The following is a 22843-nucleotide window of genomic DNA, read 5'->3' as shown; positions in this document are numbered from 1 at the left end:
CTAGCTCCCATCCCTACCGTATCTTTACCATCCCCCCCAAGCTCCCTTACACGGAGGACAAACATTTAGTTTGCAGTATTCCTCTATGGTCTCAGATTAATGAGTTCGACTCATGCTGCAGCCTTGAACATTTCTTCTGCCAACTTCGCCTCCGTGCCTACTTTTTTAACCAAGACACCTGCCCACCCACCAAGGATCCCTTCTCCTACCTCCAACACACCCCATCCACCTGGACACCCCATGCTGGCCTGTTACTCGCCCTTGACCTCTTCATTTCAAACTGCTGCCGTGACATCAACCGCCTCAACCAGTCCACCCCCTCACCCACTCCAACCTCCTGCCCTCACAGTGCGCAGCCCTCCACTCCCTCCGCTCCAACCCAAACCTTACCATCAAACTCGCAGACATGGGGGTGGCGCATTAGTAGTGTGGTGCACTCACCTCTACACTGCTGAAGCCAGGTGCCAACTTGCAGACACCTCCTCCTACTGCCCCTCAACCACGACCTCACCTCCCATCACCAAACCATTATCTCCCAGACCATCCACAATTTCATCACCTCTGGGGATCTCCCATCCACAGTCTCCAACCTCATTGTCCATGAGCCCTACATTGCCCAATTCTACCTCCTTCCCAAGATTCCCCTTGGTTGACCCATTATCTCAGCCTGCTCTTGGCCCACCGAAGTCATCTCCTCCTCCCTTGACACTGTCCTGTCCCCCTTAGTCCAGTAACTCCCCACTTATGTTCGTGACACCACCCATGCCCTTTCGCCTCCTCCAAGATTTCTGTTTCCCTGGCTCCCAACACCTCATCTTCACCTTGGTCATCCAGTCCCTGTACACATTGATCCGCCATGACGAAGGTCTCCAAGCCCTCCATTTCATCCTCCCATGCCGTCCAACCAGTACCCTTCCACTGACACCCTCATCTGCCTGGCTGATCTGGTCCTCACCCTCAACAACTTCTCCTTCCAATCCTCCCATTTCCTCCAAATCAAAGGGGTAGCCATGGGCACCACTATGGTACCCAGCTATGCCTGCCTATTTGTCGGATATGTGGAACAGTCCATCTTCTGCAATTACACCGGCACTACCCCCCACCTGTTCCTTGCTACATCGATGATTGTATCGGTGCCACCTCATGCTTCCACGAGGAGGTTGAACAGTTCATCAACTTTATCAACACCTTCTACCCCAACATCAAATTCACTTAGACCATCTCAGAAACCTCCCTCCCCTTCCTGGACCTCTCCATCACCGTCTCTGGTGACCAAAAAACCACAGTAATGTACCACAAGCCTCAAACTTCCACAGCTACCTAGACTATACCTGGTCCCACCCTACCTCCTGTAAAAACGCCATCCCTTATTCCCAATTCCTCTGCCTCCACATCTGTTCCGAGGATGACCAATTCCACCTCAGAAAGTCCCAGGTGGCCTCCTTCTCCCACGATCACAATTTCCCTTCCCACATGGTTGACGATGCCCTCCAGCATATCTCCTCCACTTCACGCACCACCATCCTTGAACCCCACCTCTCCCAACGCAACAAGGACAACCTCTCTGGTCCTCACCTTCCATCCCACAAACCTCTGCATACAATATATCATCCTCAACCACTTTCACCACTTCTAAACGGACCCCACCAGCCGAGACATCTTCCCTCCCCACTCCTATCAGCATTCCGAGAAGACCATTCCCTCCATGACTCCCTCGTCAGGTCTACACCCTGCACCAGTCCACACCTTATTCCTGGCACCTTTCCCTGCCACTGCAGGAAATGCAAAACCTGCGCCCACACCACTCCCCTCATCTCCGTCCAAGGCCCCAAGGGATCCTTCCACATCCATCAGAAATTTACCTGTACCTCTGCCAATGTCATCCACTGCATCTGTTGCACCCAGTGTGGTCTCCTCTCCATCGGGGAGACAGGACGGCTTCTTGCAGATCATTTCAGAGAATATCTCTGGGGCACCCACACCCACCAACCTCACCTGCCCCATGGCTGAACACTTCAACTCTCCCTCCCACTGCGTCAACGACATGCAGATCCTGGGCCTTTTCCACGGCCAAACCGTTACCACCCGATGCCTGGATGACAAATGCCTCATATTCCACCTTGGGACCCTGCAACCGCATGGGACAAATGTGGATTTCAATAGCTTCTTCATTTCTCCTTCCACCACATTATCTGAGTCTCAAACCTCCAACTTAGCACTGCCCTCCAGACCTGTCCATCACTCCCCCATCTGACCTATCACCTTCTCCCTCCCTTTCTGAGCTACCTCCCCCAAACACCAGCCCTCCCATTTATCTCTCAGCCCCGACCGATAAGCCTCATTCCTGATGAAGGGCTTATGTCCAAAACGGCGATTCTCCTGCTCCTCAGATGCTGCCTGACCTGCTGTGCTTTTCCAGCACCACACTCTCGACTCTGATCTCCAGCATCTGCAGTCCTCACTTGTTGTTATTTCATGTCCATTTCTAGTAACAAAATCAGAATTGTTCATGAGAAATGTTAAAAAAAAGTTTCAAACCCCAATTTTTTTCCAAACTGATCTTGATGCCAAATTAGCTGCCACTGCATGAGAATGACATAATGAAACAAATAATCTGTGGAGTCAAAACAAACTGCAGATGCTTGAATCTTAGGTAGACAAACTGAAGGCTGGAAGAACGTAGCAAGCCAGGCAGCATCAGGAGGTGAAGAAGTCAACGTTTAGGTAGTAACCATTCTTCAGGACTAGATGTGGGGTGGGGGGAGCTACATATAAAGGGGAGGTGAGGAGATTAGCAAAATGATGAGGTCCTCATTTTTCATGTCTCTAACAGGTACATTCCATTCTTTTTGTAACATTCTGTAAATATTGAATTTTTTTTTTACATTAAATAAGAACATGGGTGACATGATTATAACATAAAAAATGTAAATGTTATATGGAAATGTTTCAACTGCTCTTAAATTACCCATTTCAAGATGAATTGTAGCTGCTGTTCTTCCCTCCAGTATTGGGAATTTCCTCGAAGTTCCTGAAGGCTCCAGGATTTGTTGTCCCATGCTGTGCAGTGTAAAGAATGTGTATTTTTTAAGTCTGAAAATTAAAAAGTTGTGTTAAATGGTGGGAAGGTGAAGGAAAGCAAGCTATGCTGAGTGAAATTAGATTTTAAAAAGCTGCCTGTCTTGTGTTGAGCTCTGGGTAGTTGGTGTATAGTGCTGTCACCAAAGCACCTATTGAGTCGAAACAGCCTGCCTAATACTTACCAATGATAGAGGTTAAAATCATGGCAAGTCTTAAGCAGAAGAGGCACCTCTCTTACATAACTTTAAAGTAGCCTCTTGTAAGATAGCAATGGGGCAAGTTTCATTGACTAGTTAGGCATAATTATGTAAAATTATCAGCAGTCAGGTATGTCTAATCTAAACCCATTGAGATCTCATGTAATATTGCCCAATTATCCACCCAAATAATATGTGATATCATTAAACTGGGTTGAGGTTAATGCAACTTCAACGTTAACTCTTTACAAATCATTATTGCGCACAACATCCTTTTATTAATGAATTTGTCATAGGAAGATTTTAAGTTGTTTTATTTCTCTGCTTGGCCAAAAGTGTTAACTCTTGGTATTGATATATTCAGAAGGCAACATAACAGCAACTTATGCACCGCCTGTAAAATAGTAAAACATTACAAAGACATCACAGGAGCAATATTAGACAAAATCTGACAAATAGCTACATTAGGAGGTATTAGGACATGTAGTCAAAAGTTTGATCAAAAAGTAGGTACTAATGTGCTTTGTAAAAAAGGAGAGGGAGTTAGGGGTACGTTTGTAAGGAAATTATATATCTTATAGATAGGAACTTTGAGATAAATCGACAATATTTTGTGTCATGTTGCTGTATGACAAATACATTTAGCGGCCAATTCCTCAACAAAAAAAAACTCCAGTCACTTGTGAGACTCTCTAATTGATAAAATTCCATGTTTTTTTTTAAACATCAATAAATTTCTGTGAAATGTTATTTGCAAGTTTGATTATTTGGAAACATTTAGTTTTAGGATAATCTCTAGTTTATATTTATATTCAGAATCAATGATTTGTGATGCTAACCCACTACAAGCCAAAGGCAGCTCATTGGCATTGTGGATAAAATTCTAAAGATTGTTTTTAACCACTTTCAAATGTGAGAACAGATTGATTAACTACAGCACCAGAAGATATATTCAGTACTGTGCAGAAAGAACACAAACAACGATTCCATTTCAGACTGTCTCTCCCAATTCTCTAGCAATATAACATTAGGGAGATTGTATTTTGATTTTATTGTCTGTCTTATTTTCTTTTACATTCTGGATCTTCAAACACAAACTAGGCTACAAACACAATTATTTAACAGCCAATTTATCTTAATTTTAAAATTGGTCCTAGGTATGACTCTACGTCTATGTTTAGTTGAAGAAAATTATTCCATGTCGAGTGCTGCTTGAAATATTAAAACATAACATTTGCAAATGAATTGGTGGGCATATCCTGCTCTTTTTGAAATATATTTTACACATATCAACAAATGTAGTGTTGTCAACAAGGTGCAAAACATATACGGGCTTATACTTACACAACCTATTTAATGAAAATAAATACATTATTGAATATGATTTAAGCACCAGATCAGTGTTGGATTCTAGGCTGGACTCAGCTTCTGTGATGATAAACTGGCCTTTATAGAGTGAGGAAAGAAGTGGTGATGCCAGCTGAAATCTTGGCAACAAATTTCTGTCCATGACTTATTGGTATGCACACCGTCATTCATTTTTTTTTCTTATTATGGTTTTTGCAAATTTGGCTAGCCATGTTCTGTAAATGGGTCAACACGGAAAGGTTGGATAAGGGCATGAAAATTTTTAACCCATCGCCAAAGTCTTGAGTTGGAGCTTGCCGCCATTGAATGGTCATGCTGTTTACAACATTTAAATAAGTCCCTGCACATTATTGGATTATGTTTCATTAAAATGAACTGAATTTGCAATTTTAATATTTTTACAGGGAAACTAAACTGTTCAATAGATTTTGGAAAGTGGAATTATAAAGATATTAGCATTTGGTGGTTGACTATTAGTCAGTGCTTCAAAGTAGAGAGCACCACGTTACTACATGTAATGTCTTGTGGGAAGATACCTACCTTTCCTTTAGGATTTCTTCAGTAAATTTTGTTTCAGGTGGTACTTTGATGTGGATAAGATCCTCAAAAATTGACTGAACATAAGGTAGTTGTTTATCTTTGTTTCGGTTTTCAGAATCCTGTAAAATGGAAACAGCACCAGAATTCACATTCAAACAGTGACTTAACAAGGTTAAGTGATGAAGTGTGAGGAGGCAGCAGTTATCACACATAAGAAAGTGGAACATCTAGCTGGGAACAGTTAATTGGCTTCACATGTTGGTAAAGGCAAGACAATGTGCATTATTCTGTAGCAGCAAGAGGGGTCTCTAACAAAAAGTACAAGTGAAAAATCTTGAAAATGGGAGTGTGGCTGACATATTGCAGCTAATCACAAATGCAGTGAGGAACAACCATGTTTTCACTGAAATAACAATTAGAATACTGCACCTAACTACCAGACCGAAGGAGCTCTGATTGCTTGTAATTTCAAATAAACCTGCTAGACTATAACCTGCGTCATGTGATTTTTAACTTTGTCTAATTCTAAAGGAATCCTTGAATGTACAAACAGATTGCAGTAGGTTACAGCCAAAGGAACTATGGTAATTTTATGGCTGAACGCAAATTTGTGCTAATAATGAGCAGTGGAATCAATTTTGTTTCTTCATTGGAAAGAATGAAAAAAGATAAAGTAAAAGCCAATAAGTTAAATTAGAAAGGAATGGATGAAATGAAAGATTTGAGATTTATTTTCTGAATACATGTTACGAGTAAAAAACAACATGCAAATAATATTGTAAAATATATGAAAATCAGCCATCAATAATGTGAAGTGTTAGTGTGGAAATTATAGCTTCAATTTAAGAAAACGATGAGGATGACTTTTTTTATTGCAGAGATATATAACCCATCAGATATGGTTCAGCAATCATCAGCATTTAAATTGGAGATGCTTGAAATTGAATTGGTTGGACTCCAGAGATCACAGTTAGGATAGAAATATTAGTTCATAAAAATGCATTAAAACAAGTTATAGAAGAGTAGTCTAGACATTCTTTGCTAACAACCTTCTCTCAGTTACTGGTCATCCTTAATTCACACTTAGTTCTCAGCTCAACAAAGAAACCAACACAAGTACATTGAGCCACTGCTGTGACAATGAAATAAAAAGTAGGAAAGGGAGATGGTTTTAATGCATTATGGATGCTATGACACAAAGTGATCTATTGTGGTAAAAAAAAAGTCTAAAACAGTTGTTTTTTATAGTTACACAATTTTTTACTTTATGCCGGTTATAAATTAGAGGAACAAACTAAACTAAATAGACCAACTACTTGTGCTCTGTGCTTTAACATTTATAATAGAGTAACAAATTTATTCTGCAAATTATATATAATAGCTTTGAAAAATTAATTAAGAATTCATGAAATGGGTAATTCTAGTGAGGTATTGAGAAATAACTTCAGAAGTAAAGACCAATACAGACTAAAACATCACAGTATTTTCCCAGATGACTACTCCTGGTACTTGTGGCATTTTCTTCCAATACCAGGATGTGATATGTGACTTTGGGTTTGGGATGTGAGATTGTGCACTGCCACCAACCCTCCTTTGTCTTGGGCCTACCTAATCATTATTGGTAGAGGATACACCACTATGCAGCACCTAGAGAATACACCACTGTGCAGCATCTAGAGAATAGCTAGTCTTAGATAACAAGGATGTTTATTGCAACAGTACAAATACATTTGGTCCATCATACTAGGTCCTGACAGAGTTTGCACAGATGCATCGGTTCCCTTACTAGCTAGAACTCTTCATTTCCACCCACAGACAATGACATCTGTAGAATGTATGGAGTAAACATAACATGAACAATCATCCTTCAGAACCATCACCTTAGGCAACAGTCACTCTCAATTGAAACTGAAAATTGCAAATTTAGGAGGAGCTATGTAAGTGGTAGATTTCTTGATTTATGGACAATTGAGAAATAAACACACAGCCAAGCTTATTCAAACTAGTTGAGTTAAACAGGTGTGTGTGTGTGTGTGTGTGTGTGTGTATGAGAGAGTGTGTGTGTCTGTGTGTGTGTGTGTGTGTGAGAGAGAGAGTATGTGTGTGTGTGAGAGAGAGAGAGAGAGAGAGAGAGCTATAAAAATAGTGAGTCCTCTATTAGCAGAAGACATTATCTTCAGTTGAAAATGATGACTGAACAATAGTGGTAGCTGTTCTTAATAAAAATGGATCAATAAATTTCTTGAAAGAAAATGACAATATTCAGTATTGTGATATAGTTGGAGTAGATTTTCATGATGTGACAGTGTAAAATGGGATAGCAAATGGACATCTGGCAATTCCTCTCTCCTGATTTATGCATTGTATTCATGAATGCACTGAGTTTTCACAACCTTTTGCATGATGTAAAGAAGATTGAGTCTATTTGCAATTCTTCAAGGAAGCTCTGCTAATTAAGCTGGAACTGTTTTTCTATTAGGGAATAGCTTTAAAGTTTCTAAATAGTAAAGTATTTAATTTTGTAAAAATGTTTGCATACCCCAATTAAACTAGCACATGGCTCAGTGTAGATTTTATCTCAGATTCAATGATTTTAAATCAGGTTTCTCAAAGCTGAAAAATTGAGCACTGATTAAAAATGCTATTATTTTTGTGATAAACCTATTTTCAGCTGTGATGAGACACTTTCTAACATTACCACTCTTGAATGAGATTTGTTTACAAATATGTTTTATTATGATATTCAATTGTGTTCATTCATAGAGGTTTTTCTAATTGTAATTATGCAAATAAATATGGGTGAAAAAAATCCCAATCTGTCCCTAAATATAAACCAAAAGAACCAAAAGATAGTGTAGATCAGCAACAGAAACTGACATTGCTGGAAAAGCTCAGCAGGTCTGACAGCATCTGTGAAGAGAAACCAGAGTTAATGTTTCGGGTCTGGTTGAGAAAGGGTCACTGCACCTGAAACATTAATTCTAATTTCTCTTTAGAGATGCTTTAAGACCTGTTGAGCTTTTCCTACAATTTAATCCTGTTTGCAGTTAAAGCAGAAATGCTACTCCAGGAAGTCTAATCATTTCAGACCCGAATGGAACTACCAGCAAAATTTTACTTTACCAGATTCCAATGACCATATCACTACAGGCTAGACATTCCATGAGTTGTTACCAATATTTTTGTATCTTTGCTGTCATCTGTCCCATTATCAGTGGTGTCACAGCACATTAAGAACAGAGTGGTGCCTACAGCAGCAACAGCACGCTCAAACTCCTCAGTGAAGATGTGATGATTATCATTTATTTGGGTTCCTAAAGATAGAGAGAATTTAATAAAAGAACATCTGCCAGTTATTTGCAAAAAAAACTTAATATGTTTATGCCAGTTTAATACTGCATAAGCATGCAGTTCACATTTTAATCTGCTAACATTATAAGTATTATATTCATAACAATAGTGCAAGATTGCTTGACATATCAACTGCTTTGCCTTCTGTGCTAGTGGCATTAACGACTTTCTTAAATAAGGACTGTGGTGCAGAATTACTCAGGAGTAATTGCTGTTCTTTGTGTAACTACCTGCTAAGGCTCACATTCCAAACAATGTTTCATTTGAAAAATATGCAAAATAGTAAGTATGGAAGTACGTTACATACGTTGATCGCTCCTTTTTTGTAGTTTTGTTGCAAGACCTTACTGGTATTGCCTTATACTACATAGCGAATAAGCAGACAAGTCAGTACTTTTGTCTACATTGTCTACTTTCATGCAGGATTCTAACTTAAAGCCTTTGATCATATAACCAATTAAATAAAAAACTTCTAATTTCTGTTTCCTCACTGCATTTTACTGTATTCCCTCCATTTCCCTAATGGGTTATAATCCGTTCCATTCATTGGAGCATGATGGACTTGGATCACTCAACTTTTTTCAGATTACACACACAGTTTTTGCACTCTGCTCCTCTAACAATTCAATGGACAAAGCACTATGTCTTGCTCTATACATGCCCTTCAATTTCAATAAAAGCTTTGCTTCTTCCAATCTTTCCAAAACATTATGTCTTCTTGTCAATCAATGTTGCTGTCTCAATGCTTAGTCTTTCTCCATCTAACACTGCTGGCCTTGCTATTGAATCTGATCTCAAAGGGAACTCCTACTTACTTTCCATTGCTATAGAAATGTCTAAGAAGTTCAATTTTTTTTTGTGTCAAGCAGCATATTTTTCTTTAAGAACGCTTAACTTTCTTAAAACAGTCAGCTTGAGACTTAAATTTTATTCTGATATCTCATGGGTAACTTCTCTAATCTCTCACATAATCGTGGTTAGGATAGAAGAAAAACATCACAGTTTGATGGGTGATTGCTTGCTTAGCTCTCCAGTGAAGGTTTTTGAGACTTCCTTTATTTCAACAACATGAACAGGATTCCTATAAATGTTCCTCCTGTTTGCATAATTTAAAGACACCTGCCGAAATGCTTTCATTTCATTCCTAAATTTATCATTCATCTCAATCACTTCTACTTGATTGCTCTTTTAACCTCAGAACTGCACAACTAGAGTTTCTGTCAAATCATTTCTTCTTGCTACAATTTCGAGGCTTTGAAGCCCAAGCTTAACAATAATGTATCAGTACCATTTTACATAATGCATCTTTTTCATTTCTTTCAACCACAGAGCAATACTGGTCTTCCCACACAAACTATCAATTCTATACTTTTATTTGTGATTAACCTCAAGTTTGCTCATAGGAAGTACATTATGGTTATGGCAACTTCTTTAATTCCCTTGTTATCACACTTTTACATCATGGGTCAAAGCAGTCTAACTTCAAAGTGAGCCTGAGTGAAGATGAAAGAAATTAGCCTATGTTAAAACTGTCTTTCATATTTTGTATATTTATCAAATGAAATACATGATTAGAATGAGTGTTTTAGCCTGAAGTTACACAAAGAATAATGCATTATTCCTGATTAATACAGCACCAAATTATCATTAATTTATAAACACATCACATTTATGTAAATAGTGGCTGAAATATATATCTTGCACTTCAAATAAAATAGACCCTCATACAAACCAAACCCTGACTTTCAATCGTTGTGTTTTTTTTACAATTGTAATTTACTAATTATTTAAGCAGTTCAGGATCGTCACATTTACATCCAAAATAATGTTCACTTATTTGATTTTTTTTAATATTACTGCATAAGATGTAGGCATCACTGGCTAAGCCAAGATTTATTGCCTCTGAGAAGGAAATGGTGAGATCTCCTTTTGAACTGTTGCAGTTCAGGGTGGGGGTTGACATAGGCACTACCAGGACAGGGGATCCAGGATTTTGACCCAGTGATAATGAAGGAATGGCTATACAGTTTCAAGCCAGGATAGTGCGTAGCTTGGAGGGTGTGGGATATATGTAAAGTAGTGTTACTTCTGCAATCATAATTGTTTATGCAAGGTAGATGAACTCACACCAGTGTATAATTGTTTCAGCCAAGAGCTGAGTCAACAAGAATGAAAACTATGTGAAGGAAGTACATTAACTGTTTTTGTATTATCTAAAATGTGCATACAAGAATGAAATGTGCCTGCAAACAATGGTAGATGTCACAGACAAATAGATAAGGTGCTGTGAGGGGAGATGGTTAAGCTAGATATGCCTGTACAAACAGTAGTTATAAGCATCTCTTTCCTGCTTCTGAAAAAACATGAACAAACCACAATCAAGAAGTCATGAGGTCATAACAAGTAAGGGAAACAAATGGTAGTGAAGAAGGATATACCTAACAATGACCTACAGCAGGATGTGTTCAAATGGCCTTGTGAGGCCAGAAATAAGCATTTTGTCACAGACAAGGCCGGATAAGGCAAGAGATAAACAAGAGTAATGGGCGCCGGTCTTAGAGAAGTGGGAAATGTAAACAGGGGAGGAGCAATGGGAGGAGAGAAGGGAAATAAATTACATAAATATTGTGTACTAGTTGAATTCAGTGTGTGACTGCATTTGTACACAGTAGACACCACACCCCTCTTGCAAGAGCGAAATAAATGACACTACTGATTCCGATCTTGTCTCGGACTAAAATTATTGAAGTGAGTGAGCTTCGTTTCTCACAGAGGGTATCCCTCATTTGGTGATATTTGTGGATTTGATGTCTTTGTTTAGATGTTGAGGTAGGACCTTGGATGGCTCTGTTGAAGGAATCTTAATGAGCTGCTGCAGTGCATCTTGCAGATGGTGTGTTAGTTATTTGCAGAGGGAGTGAATGATTAGTGTGATGGATGGGCTGCCAACCAAGCTGGTGTCAAGGTTTTCTGTGTTATTGGAGCTGCACTCAGCAAAACAAGTGGAAATGATTCTCTCACATCCCTGACATGTACCTTAACAATGGTGGACTGGCTTTGGGAGTTAGGAGACGAGTTACTGATTGCAGACTTCCTAACCTCTGACCTGGTTTTGAAATCTCAGCATTTATGTGGCTGGTTCTGTTCAGTATCTGGTGAAAGATAACATCAGATTGTTGATTGTTGGAAATTCAGTGATGGAATGGCCTTTAGATGTTAATGAGAGATGTGTCAATTCTCTGTTGTCAAAGACAGTCATTGTTTGGCACTTGTGTGGCATGAATGTTACTTCCCATTTATGAGCCTAAGCTAAATGTTGTCTTAGTTGTGCTGCATATAAGCACAGACTGGTTCAGTATCTGAAGAGTCATAAATTGTGCTGAACCAGCATACATCCCAATCTATGATCTCTTGATGGAAGTAAACATCATTAACAAAGTAGATGAAGGTGGTTGGGTCTAGGACATTATCATGAGGAACTCAGTGATGTGCTGAGGCTATGACTGATCTCCAATAACCGTCCTTCCGTCCTTCATGTTAGGGATGATTCCAAACAGTAGAGAGTGAACCTCCATTTCATAATTATTCTAATTTTGCCTAGCTTCCCTTTTCTCACATTTGCTCAAATGGCACCTTGATGTTAAGGATAGTCACTTTCATCTCACCTCTTGGATTCTGCTCTTTTGTCTATGTTTGGACCAAAGCTGAACTGAGTTCAGGAGCTTGGTGGATGTGGCAGAAACTGAACTAAGGATCAATTAGCAGCTTATGGCTGAGCAAGTGCCACAGATAGTACTAAACTGTACCCTTTATATCACTGGTGGTGTGGTAATTGTCAAGTTAGATTTGCCCTGCCTTTTGTGGATAATTACATATCTAGGTAATGGAGTGATACATTGATGATAAAGCTCGCAATGTCAACTGAACACATGGATGATGCTGCGTAGCCAATTATATGCAAATCCTGTATTTTCTTCACAAACATGCAGGAATGCTTCATTATGAAAATGCAGAACTTTTTCAAAACTGATTGCAGCAATTCACTTTACCATTTAATAGTAATAGTAATAAATTGTTACATGTATTTATGAAAATACAGTAAAATGTGAATAATTTCCCATGAGCCAGGACCATTTTAATTACATAAATTATAAAAACGAAATAAATTATACAAAGTTAGGACAAATTGCATTCTTTGTTCTGTACACTGCTGCTTGATTTCCTATTTCTTGATTTGGCCAGTTCATGTTGTGAAGAACCCATCATAGATAAGAGCGGATGTAAAGAGACAAGACTTTTGTGTGTTTGGAGCAATCTGTACATACATGGCCACATAGAGCAGTGAACCTTATCATAAATCTCACCCAGCCGCTCAGTGCTCACATGCAGCAAATGCTCATTTTTAAAAAAAGTTTGCTTTATAGTAAGGCTGTCTGGCCATGGCGAGCAGCAGGCCCAAAGAATACAGATGAACAAATACGTGGGAGATGCTGGAAATCTGAAAATGCTGAAGAAACTCAGCAGGTCTGGCAGCAAAGTTAATGTTTCAAGTCCATTTCATTCAAAACAACAGTTGATGCAAATTTGGATTTGTCACTGAGGATGGCACACATTTTTTTTTGATATAGTCTCGTATGTTAAGAATCAATATTCTAGTCTCTTTGTTGGATTTACCATATGCATGTCCATGTTAGCTTTGAGGCCTTGCTGTATCACACTTGTGTGTACTCAAAGCCACATATTAATATACAGTGCCACGTGTTTTGCAGACAGAAGGAATAGCTACATTCACTGAGCCAGTTTCAACTCGACAAAACACGTGCTAGCCATTTGCTGGCTCATTTCTCAGTGCTGCCTTGTTGAAAATATAATAAAGCCTGGCTATTCACTGTCAATCAGCATTAATGGTTGCAGTCACCATGGAAACACCTCATCCAGAGCCACTCGACAACCAATTACCACATTCTTCATATACAGTATAAATGTTGATTTTCCCCTTGAATCAGTATTGTTGCAAAATGTTCGGATGAAAACCTTTGATAAAATGTCTCTTTTTTCAGCACTACTCAAGTTCTGTCCTACCAAACAATGATTGTATAGTTCACTGCCTGTTACTGGTGTTTATGCAGGGCTTGATTTTGTGATTGCAACAGTGATCAAAGTTAATAATGCATTTGCCACTTTTGAGGGTCACATTAGCACTGTAACAGCTGGTATGCATGCTAGTGGTGAAAACCAGAAGCTACAATACAATAGCATGCTCTAAAACTGCCTCTGCTGCTCTCCCCAACTGTTTTTAGAAAGTGGCAAGGAACAATGGCTCATTGGCTCATTATGTGTTGTTGTCACTACTAAAGCAGACTTCTTTGCTGTCTTCTTTGGATCTGGTATTATCAGGCACAAAGCCTGCTCAGATCAATAGATAATCGATTAGGAAGCACATAAAACAACTGCAGCAAATGAGAATTTTCAGGAGGTATGTGCTGATGTTTCAAATATTGCATTTCATTTGTTAATGGTCACTTTCCACTTGTAGCAAAACTTACCACACATCCTAAATAGACTTTACTTATCTGATTCTGTTTTTAAAAAAAAGACTGAAGTGACTTTAACAAAGTTATATATATATATTAAAAAAAGTTTTAAAATTTTTATTTGAGGTTTTAGCTGGTTTGGGTGAGGTTTGTTGGGCAATTTGGAAACAATTTCACACTTGCACTCTGTGAGAGGCCCATGCTGCAGCAAGAAGTTGAAAATCTCGCTCCATAAGAGTCTAACCATAAGATTACAGATTTTTCAGTCCTGTGAGCAGTGGGCAGACACATCAACCTTACCAATAACCACAAAATCTTACACCAAAGTCAATGAACTTCTACGATATACCACGTAGTCCTGAATATGGGATAGACCAAATGTCCTTCCCATAGAGATACATATGACCAGTTATATTGATATTTGTATAACAGTAAAGTGTAGTAGCTTGTACACTTACCAGCTTTAATATGTGCCATTGTGTGAAGAATGCTGACTATAAATCCTCCTGCGTTGTTGAGCCAGGTTGTCTTGATATACAATATCCTGTTGTTGGCGTCATAGTAAAAACTATTCTTGTATAAAATATTCTGGCAGGGGGCCCTTACTTCAGTGCGAATGTTGTCTGCCAGTAGGAGGGTAACAGGAGAGTGACTGCAGCTACTGCAGAGCAGGTGGACAATGTAACACCCAAATCTATAGATCACAAAGTGGTGTGGGGGCAGACTGCCCAGGTCAGCTGGAATCAGGTTTTGATTGCTCCATGGAATGGGATCCAAAGGATTAACATCACAGCTTTCTATAATGAAATAGACATTAATGAATATAATTAAGAATTTAAAATAATTTGTGTGTGAGAGAATAATCAAGTAAAACTATGCATATTTCTCAATCCTAACTTTGTTCATCCCTAGAGATTGTGCTACTGCTATCTAACCAAGATAAGTTCATTCAGCATAGATAATGAATGAACCCCACATCTTCACAGTCTGTATGGTTGAGTTACTCACTGGATCATGATGAGAGTCTTACGACACAGTTGACATTGTCCTAGGAGACTGGTCCTAGTTTCTTTTCTCAGATGCAGAACTTCCTCCCAACAATGGATACAACTTTCAGTGTTGGGTAAATTTTAGTTTCATTCTCATTCCAGTCCAAAGAAATAACAACTATTTTTAAAGTTAGTGGTCTTGGACTTGAACCCTGCCACTTTACTGAAAGTTGGTAGGAAGCTCAGTTAAAATAAGTTCAGATCTCACTGTCCTGTTGCAGTGACTTGATGTTAACATTGTCTTTTCAGAATGGCACATCTCTGTATAAATATGTGCATCATGCCCTACTGATCACCTTGTGCCTGAAATTTGCAGTTCCCATCCATGGGCCTGGAAGAGCCTCTGGCCTGGTGCAGGTGGGACTGATGGAAGTTATGATTATAAGGCCAAGACGTCAAGATCGGTTGGACTGATATATCCCTTCCATGCACAAGTGCTACCAATGTTAAAACATGCTGCCCTGTTCTTTGCAGACAGAAAATTACATGAACAAGCACAGTGCCAGATATCAGTTTTTTAAAAAAATTGACAGCTACTCTCTGGTTCTTTTTAAAAGACAATGTCTTGACCAATCTGAGTCAATCTGCCTGATCTAAATTTAAAATTTATACAATGCTTAGCAGTTAACTGTTAGTTATTGTCTAAACTAGTACAGTCTCCAGGGTAAAGCCCAGCCAATTGGCACTATCTTTCTACACAATATGAATGCTGTTTTCCCTTTAGGTAGGTGTTCTTGCAAATTGACCTGATAATACAGGAAGAAAAGCTTTGACAAGTTATGTTTTTTTCTCAGCAATAATCAAGTTCTCCTTGGATGCTGCCTGAACTGCTGTGCTCTTCCAGCACCACTAATCCAGAATCTGGTTTCCAGCATCTGCAGTCATTGTTTTTATCTAATAATCAAGTTCTGTACTATCAAACAACTAAATTTATAATAGCTGGTGTTATTCCAATATTAAGTGCTGAATATGGTATTTTTGGAGCAGAAAATCTTGACAGTATGTGTTTTAGCAACTCTTATTCATACCTGTTTTGAGGGCACAGTGTTTTTTTACGAGTGCTTGTTTAAGTTCTTCTAATTTTTTCAGAAGTGACGAGGAAACAAGAATCTCAGTTAAACCCTCATCATAGGGAAAGATTGATTCAGTGAATGAATCATGCACTGACAGGTCTTCTGTCAAAAAAAGAACATTTGTAAATATAGCTCTATAATGTACAATTCACATTGCTTATAATCTACACTGGAAGAACTATTCCCTTTGGTGTTTAGTTGCACCCCCTGGTGGTTCAATCACGGAACAGACTATTCAAAATTCCAATTGTGTGGATTCAGGGAAGGAAATCAAAATTGAAGAATGACAATGGAAATAAATTTCCACCTCCTCTTCTTTTTCTTCAGAGTAATAATCAACAACATATTACAAGGGATTAAAAAGACGGTTGTATGGCTTTCTGTTTTTACCATTCTGGGGAAGTGGTTAAGTCTGCACTCTATAAGGCTTTGGTCATTTGTTGGGTAGTTGACTGAAGGAGATAAATGAAGAGTTTATTAAACTTAATTACAGAGCATATTGGAATACAAACACTCGTCAAATGTACCTACTTTTGTTGATGAATGAAATATCATTCAGATTAAAAACAAAAGCAGTTGTTAAGGCTTACAAAGAGTACAAATCTGATTCAAGTTCTAAAGTGAAATACACATTGGTCTACATTTTGCTGAGGGTAGGCATTGATTCCCTAAATTCAACTTTTCCAATTTAATTATATAGAGCACCTTGGGATGTTTCACTTTATGGTAAAGTCAGAAGCCATTCACCACCAGATTGTAGGCCAACAAGTTTATTTTAATTCACAAGCTTTCAGAGTGCTGTTCCTTCATCACACTTCACCTGATGAAGGAACAACACTCCGAAAGCTTGTGATTTTAAACAAACTTGTTGGACTATAACCTGGTGTCTTGTGACTTCTGACCTTGTCCGCCCGGTCCAACACCGACATCTCCACATCATCACTAGATTAGATTAGATTAGATTCCCTACTGTGTGGAAACAGGCCCTTTGGCCCAACCAGTCCACACCGACCCTCCGAAGAGTGACCCACCCAGACCCATTTCCCTCTGACTAATGCACATAACACTATGGGCAATTTAACATGGCCAATTCACCTGACCTGCACATCTTTGGATTGTGGGAGGAAACTGGAGCACCCGAAGGAAACACACACAGAAAGCCGACAGAGGCTGGAATCGAACCTGGGACCCTGGTGCTGTGATGCAGCAGTGCTAACCACTGAGCCACTGTATAAAATTTAAGTTATTTTCAAAAGTCTTGATGGATTTCAATTGAAGACAAAATGAGTTGGCATGAAAGGATTCCTTCAGAGCTTTCTCAGAGAGATATTTTTTTACCAGATTTAGATTCTGTTTCAGCAGGTCCTTGCTGCCTCATTTCCAATTCATACCTGGGTTGTAGTTAATTCAGCTCCAGGTGGAATAAGTAGGAAGTTGCCCAATTGATTGGCAAATCAGTGCATATTGCCTATTAGTTGGGATTGGGGTCATTTGTGCATGATCAAAGGCATGGGCAAATGGTAGGGGAACATCTACTGAGATCCATCCACCTTCAAACTCTTTCACCCCAGAAACCAATGCACCTATTGAACACAACCCTTGCCCATCATTGTGATCTTTGTTATCTTTTGATAATTGGCATGGTCTTCTCTACGGTGTTGCCAAGTGGAGGAGCTACCAGTCTCTGACTGGCCACCAGCCCTCACTGACTGGGAATGCCATCACAGGAATTTGATACCTGGGGAAAGCTTATTGCTGCTCTCTTTACTGCCTCGTCACCTTTTCAGCAATGAAGTGAGACACCAGATCAAAATCGAAGATTCCACCAGCGTCTATAAAACCCCACCATGGAAATTTGTGAAAATGAATTCAGTGCGATCATTCATGGGATGGCACAAGTTAAAATGGCATGAACATTGACTGGATAATAATCAAATGACAACTGGCAGCTTAATGCCCTTTTGAGAAGGGACTTGTCCACCATTCCCTGGACTTCCCTACATGTGACTACAGTCCCATGTAATGCCCTGGACTTTCTTTGAAGTTACTCACTTTCTGCTACCGTAGCCTCACCAGAAGTGTGATGGTTACATAATATACATGAACAACTTCACCAAGTTACTGCAGTCAGGATCATGAGGGGGTCATCAATAAACATTCTTCTTTGATGACACCAACAACCTGGAAATTAATTTTGCAAAATATATGCGCCTCCAATAAATCAGCAAACTTATTCAAAAACTAACATAAAGCTTCTGCAATGGCTCAGTTGGTAAAGGATTCAGCAAGGATTAAGAAGAGTTTAAGCTTGGTCTCAACCATTAACTCCTGCTGGGCTGGCAGTAAGTGCACTGCAGTTCACTTCAGAGCTTCAGATCTAAGGAGAAAGCAAGATTTCGACACATGACTGATACATGCTGGCCAGCTCTAGGTGCATTTATGTGAGAACATGAGGCTGAAGCAAGGCTGAGTTTGGCCACGATGACCCTAATGGGCACTCCCTATAAGACATCACCCAATCAGTCACTCATGGCCACCTGTTGGATATCGAGTGACCAGGTGCTTTTGTGAAGAGAAAGGAACTCCACCAGCTTTCAGAATAAAACAATGGAACTACAAAGAACAATTTCAATCATAATCTAAACCTGAATAAATGCTTAGGTTCTTCATGAAATACGAATATGATAGGAAAGCTTGGGCAATTCTGACTGTGACACTTTGCTTTCTGAATTGAATTGATTATGTGCAGGCATCAGATGTTGCTGTATGATTTACTCTTCAATAACAGTGAACACTGATTTCAGACTCACCTTTCACTGGAGGCAAGGTTGTTCCCAGCTTCTCCACATTGCCTGAAACGTCTGCACTGTCGACAGCAAATTGTTCAACAGGATTTGTTTCCTACAGAATGAAATTTACTTTAGGTGTCCTGGCTAAAATGAGATTCTCGTGCAAAAAAGGATAATTATTTAGCATTATTTGAGGTGCCTGTCCTTCACAACTGGAGAAGAGTAGATGATAATTTTGATAGTTGTCCCACTATATGTGATTTCTTTTTCTTACATTACGTGCTGCAAGCTTTAACATGTTCAACTATTACACTCATCATAATGCACGACTCTGCTGTTTTCTTGTGCTCCATGACAGAGAGTGGCTTATTCTGTGGACTATTGCTACCTTTTGTGTTGATTTATTGGGAATTTGCATGACAAATTTCTGAAATGTTAAGTGAGTGGGCAAAACTACTTCTCCATAGAACTCTTATTCAATACAAAACTGCACTCCTTATCTAACTTTTACCTCCTGTTCTGTGTTGGTTTGAGCTGATACTGTCACTCCATCTGAAAACATATACAATCTTTGAGCTCTCGCAATCATTTCTTTGGAGATGGTGATGTGTCCAGAATTGATTTTATGAACCAAGACATTTAGCTTATTGAAAAGTTCCTCAAGATGCTGGCTAGACTGGTTTCCTAAATAAGAAAAAGAATTTTGAAAAAAAAATTGAAATAACTTATAATCATAGCCATACATTTGTATAACATGGAAACAGACCCTTCGGTCCAATATTTTGCAAAATTATGGTGTGAGCAACACTGCACAATAAAGTTGATTACTATGGAGTTGTACAGTTTTATTGCATATGAGGGATTGGCATTTCTCTAGTAAACATCTTGTTATTCACACTGTTCTCTTCATTTCCAAAGGTCTTCAATGGCAAATACTGTTTCTATTAGATTGTAATATGTATCACCTTTCTTTCAGTATCAGATAATCATGTCATATTATGGTATAGTAACTACCAAACAATTATTTCCACGATGATCAAATGTTAACTATCATTTTTGACCATGAGAAATAATAATAGGAATAGGCTATTTGGTCCCTCAAGCCTGCTCTGCCATTTAGTAGGATCATGGTTGATTCAACATTCTTCACATCCACCTTCTCCCAATAATCTTGATTCCCTCCCGATGAAGAATTTAATGTTCTCAGTTTTAAATGTACACAAGGAGCAGATGCTCAGACCTTATGGTCCAGAGGGAGGGACCATCCATTGTGTCATAAGAGCCCTTAGTTAGTGATTCTTCACATTGTCAAGATGGCAGAATTCAGCTTCACAACTTTTGACCAATAGGTCAACCTCGAATTTTGTTAGTAAGTTTGAATCTGCCATTAGCTCAATGCAAGGCTGAAGATAGGATACTTCACCAAGAAGAATCTTCAAAATGATCTTAGAATACTACATAGAAAATAGTTTGATAAACAGGAAAATGCTGTGCACTCATCTTGTCTGGGATGGAGACTGAATGTAAATCAACTTAATAGCCACAATGTATGATTTTTGAAATTATTTCCTTAATGTGGGCAAGGCGAGCATCTGTCACCCACTCCTAAATGTCCTTGTGGTAATGAACTGCCTTCCTGAACTACTGCAATCCACTACCACCAGTGGGTACACCAACACTGTTGTTAGTGACTTCCTATTCGTGGTGAAGGAAAGCTGATACAGTTCCAAATCAGAATGATGTGTGTCTTGGAGGAGAAAATGCAGCTAGTGGTTCCACCATATATCTGCTGCCTTTGTCCTTTTAGGTGGTAGATGCTGTGAGTTTAGGAAGTGCAGTCAAAGCCCCCTTGGTAACTTATTGTGGCACACCTTGTAGATGGTACATACTGTTGCCACTGAGCAATAGTGGAGGGAGTGAATGTTGAAGGTGGCAAATAGGGTCCTAGTCAAGTGGCTGGTTTGTCCTGAATGGTATTCACCTTCTTCAGTGTTGTTGGAATCACATCCATCCAGGCAAGTGGAAAATGTTCTATTACATTCCTGACTTGTTTCTTGTGAACACTGGAGAGACTTGAGAGTCAGGAGATGGGTTACTCGCCACAAAATTCCCAGGTTATGACCAACTGTCATATTTATTTGGCACATCTAGTCTGATTTCTGGTTAATGGAAACACCTAGGATGCTGATGGCGATTGGGTAAGCTTTCCATTGTTGAAAACGGTTACCTTCACAGTTTTCCCAAACAAATTACAGATGAATCTATAATTGTTTATTACAGAAAAATTCTTATCCATTAGGCCATATCCTGCATGCAAGTATGATGAATAGAATTAATCCACAAGAGGCACTGAAGTCTTTCAAAATAAACAGTTACAAAACATACATGAGAATGTTGCTTTTGTTCTGTTTGTGAGCTGCTTATATGCACATGAATAGTAGGAAATTGGTTTGGGATAAATGTAATTTGGGACAGACTTTCGTGAAATGGCATAACCAGCAAGGTTACATAAAAACTTTATACCAATCTTCCCATCAACACTTTGTACCAAAAGTCATATTTGTGTTCATTGGAATGTAAAAACTGCTATAAAATAAATCAATAGCAGTGTAACTAATCAGAGCACAAGGAATAAGGAACTTTTCATATAGCCTTTCTTTAAGTCTCCAATGTGTTTGAGGATTGAAGTTTGGAGACATCCAATTATTAACTTTACACACTGGAGACATCATAGTCAAAAACAAAACTGTGAAGCATCTCAATTTTTATTTTATTTCATTCTGAAGACAAACATCTGTAAATAGGTTGCAGGAAAGAATGTTTGGCTTGGTTTTCTGTTGGAAAGCTCCTAAAACTCTAGTAAAGAGAACACACCAACACCTCTACTTCCTCAGAAGGCTAAGGAAACTCAGCATGCGCACAATTACACTAATCAATTTTTATAGATTCATCATAGAAAGTATTCTGTTTGGATGCATCACAGCTTTCTATGACAAATGTTCTGCCCAAGACCTCAAGAAATTACATAGAATTGTGAACACAACCTAATCCATCACACAAACCACTGACTCCATTTATACTTCCTGCTGCCTCAGGAAAGCAGCCAACATAATTAAAGACCCCGCCCACACTGCTTATATTCTTTTCCACCCTCTTCCATCAGGCAGAAGATATAAAAGTTTGAAAACACCAACAGATTCAAGAACTGCATCTTTCCTGTTGACTTCTAAATGGACGTCCTATATATTATCTGCACATTCTCTGTGGTGGTGTCATTATATTCTGCATACTGTTCTATTACTCTGATGCACTTGTCCAAGGTATGATTTCCTTGAATACCATGCAAAATAATACTTTCCACTGTAACTTGGTATGTGTGAAAATTATAAGTCTAATCAAATCAGTCAGTAACTGTATGGGTCCAAGGAACCCCAATGTTGGACTGGGAATATCTTTACATTGGTTTACTACTGACTGCCTCAAATGACTGTCTGAATCAAGTTGATGGTCTTTTGCGCATGTAACTCTGGCTCCTAACGATGGAGCTAGCACCTTGATCACAATTTTAAGGAACACACACATGTGTACACACGCACACAGAGCAGTCCATTTCAAGGCCCAACAAAAATAAAAAGTAGGCTGATTTCAGCCTTCTATTTGTGCTTCAGCATCTATTTATGTTTTTTTCTGCTGGCACTCTAGCAAGCTCACATTCTTGAGGCCAAGCTGGCTCACTGCATTAGGATTCCTGTTTGAATTCCATAGATTGCTCAGGCAAATGCTGTTTCTTTAATGCTGCACAGGAGGCCAGTCAATGCATTCTGCAAGTTGGATTCTTGAAAGTCAAACTTTACCCCAAGC

The 22843-nt window shown here is 39.0% G+C and overlaps 1 protein-coding gene across 1 annotated transcript in view; it reads right to left on the bottom strand.

The window, feature by feature from the left end:
- Positions 1-22843, bottom strand: part of LOC140493956 (uncharacterized) — a 145597-nt gene that overhangs the window by 7110 nt on the left and 115644 nt on the right. Inside the window, exons 51-57 of the mRNA XM_072592908.1 lie at positions 19494-19666; positions 19004-19094; positions 16149-16295; positions 14530-14868; positions 8361-8500; positions 5187-5305; positions 2969-3093 (exon numbers count right to left, since the gene is read on the bottom strand). Of these exons, the coding sequence (XP_072449009.1) occupies positions 2969-3093; positions 5187-5305; positions 8361-8500; positions 14530-14868; positions 16149-16295; positions 19004-19094; positions 19494-19666 (1134 nt within the window). The remainder of the gene's footprint in view (positions 1-2968; positions 3094-5186; positions 5306-8360; positions 8501-14529; positions 14869-16148; positions 16296-19003; positions 19095-19493; positions 19667-22843) is intronic.

Source organism: Chiloscyllium punctatum, chromosome 23 (assembly GCF_047496795.1).
Source record: "Chiloscyllium punctatum isolate Juve2018m chromosome 23, sChiPun1.3, whole genome shotgun sequence".
NCBI lineage: Eukaryota > Metazoa > Chordata > Chondrichthyes > Orectolobiformes > Hemiscylliidae > Chiloscyllium > Chiloscyllium punctatum.
This window is presented reverse-complemented; position numbering and strand designations above follow the sequence as displayed.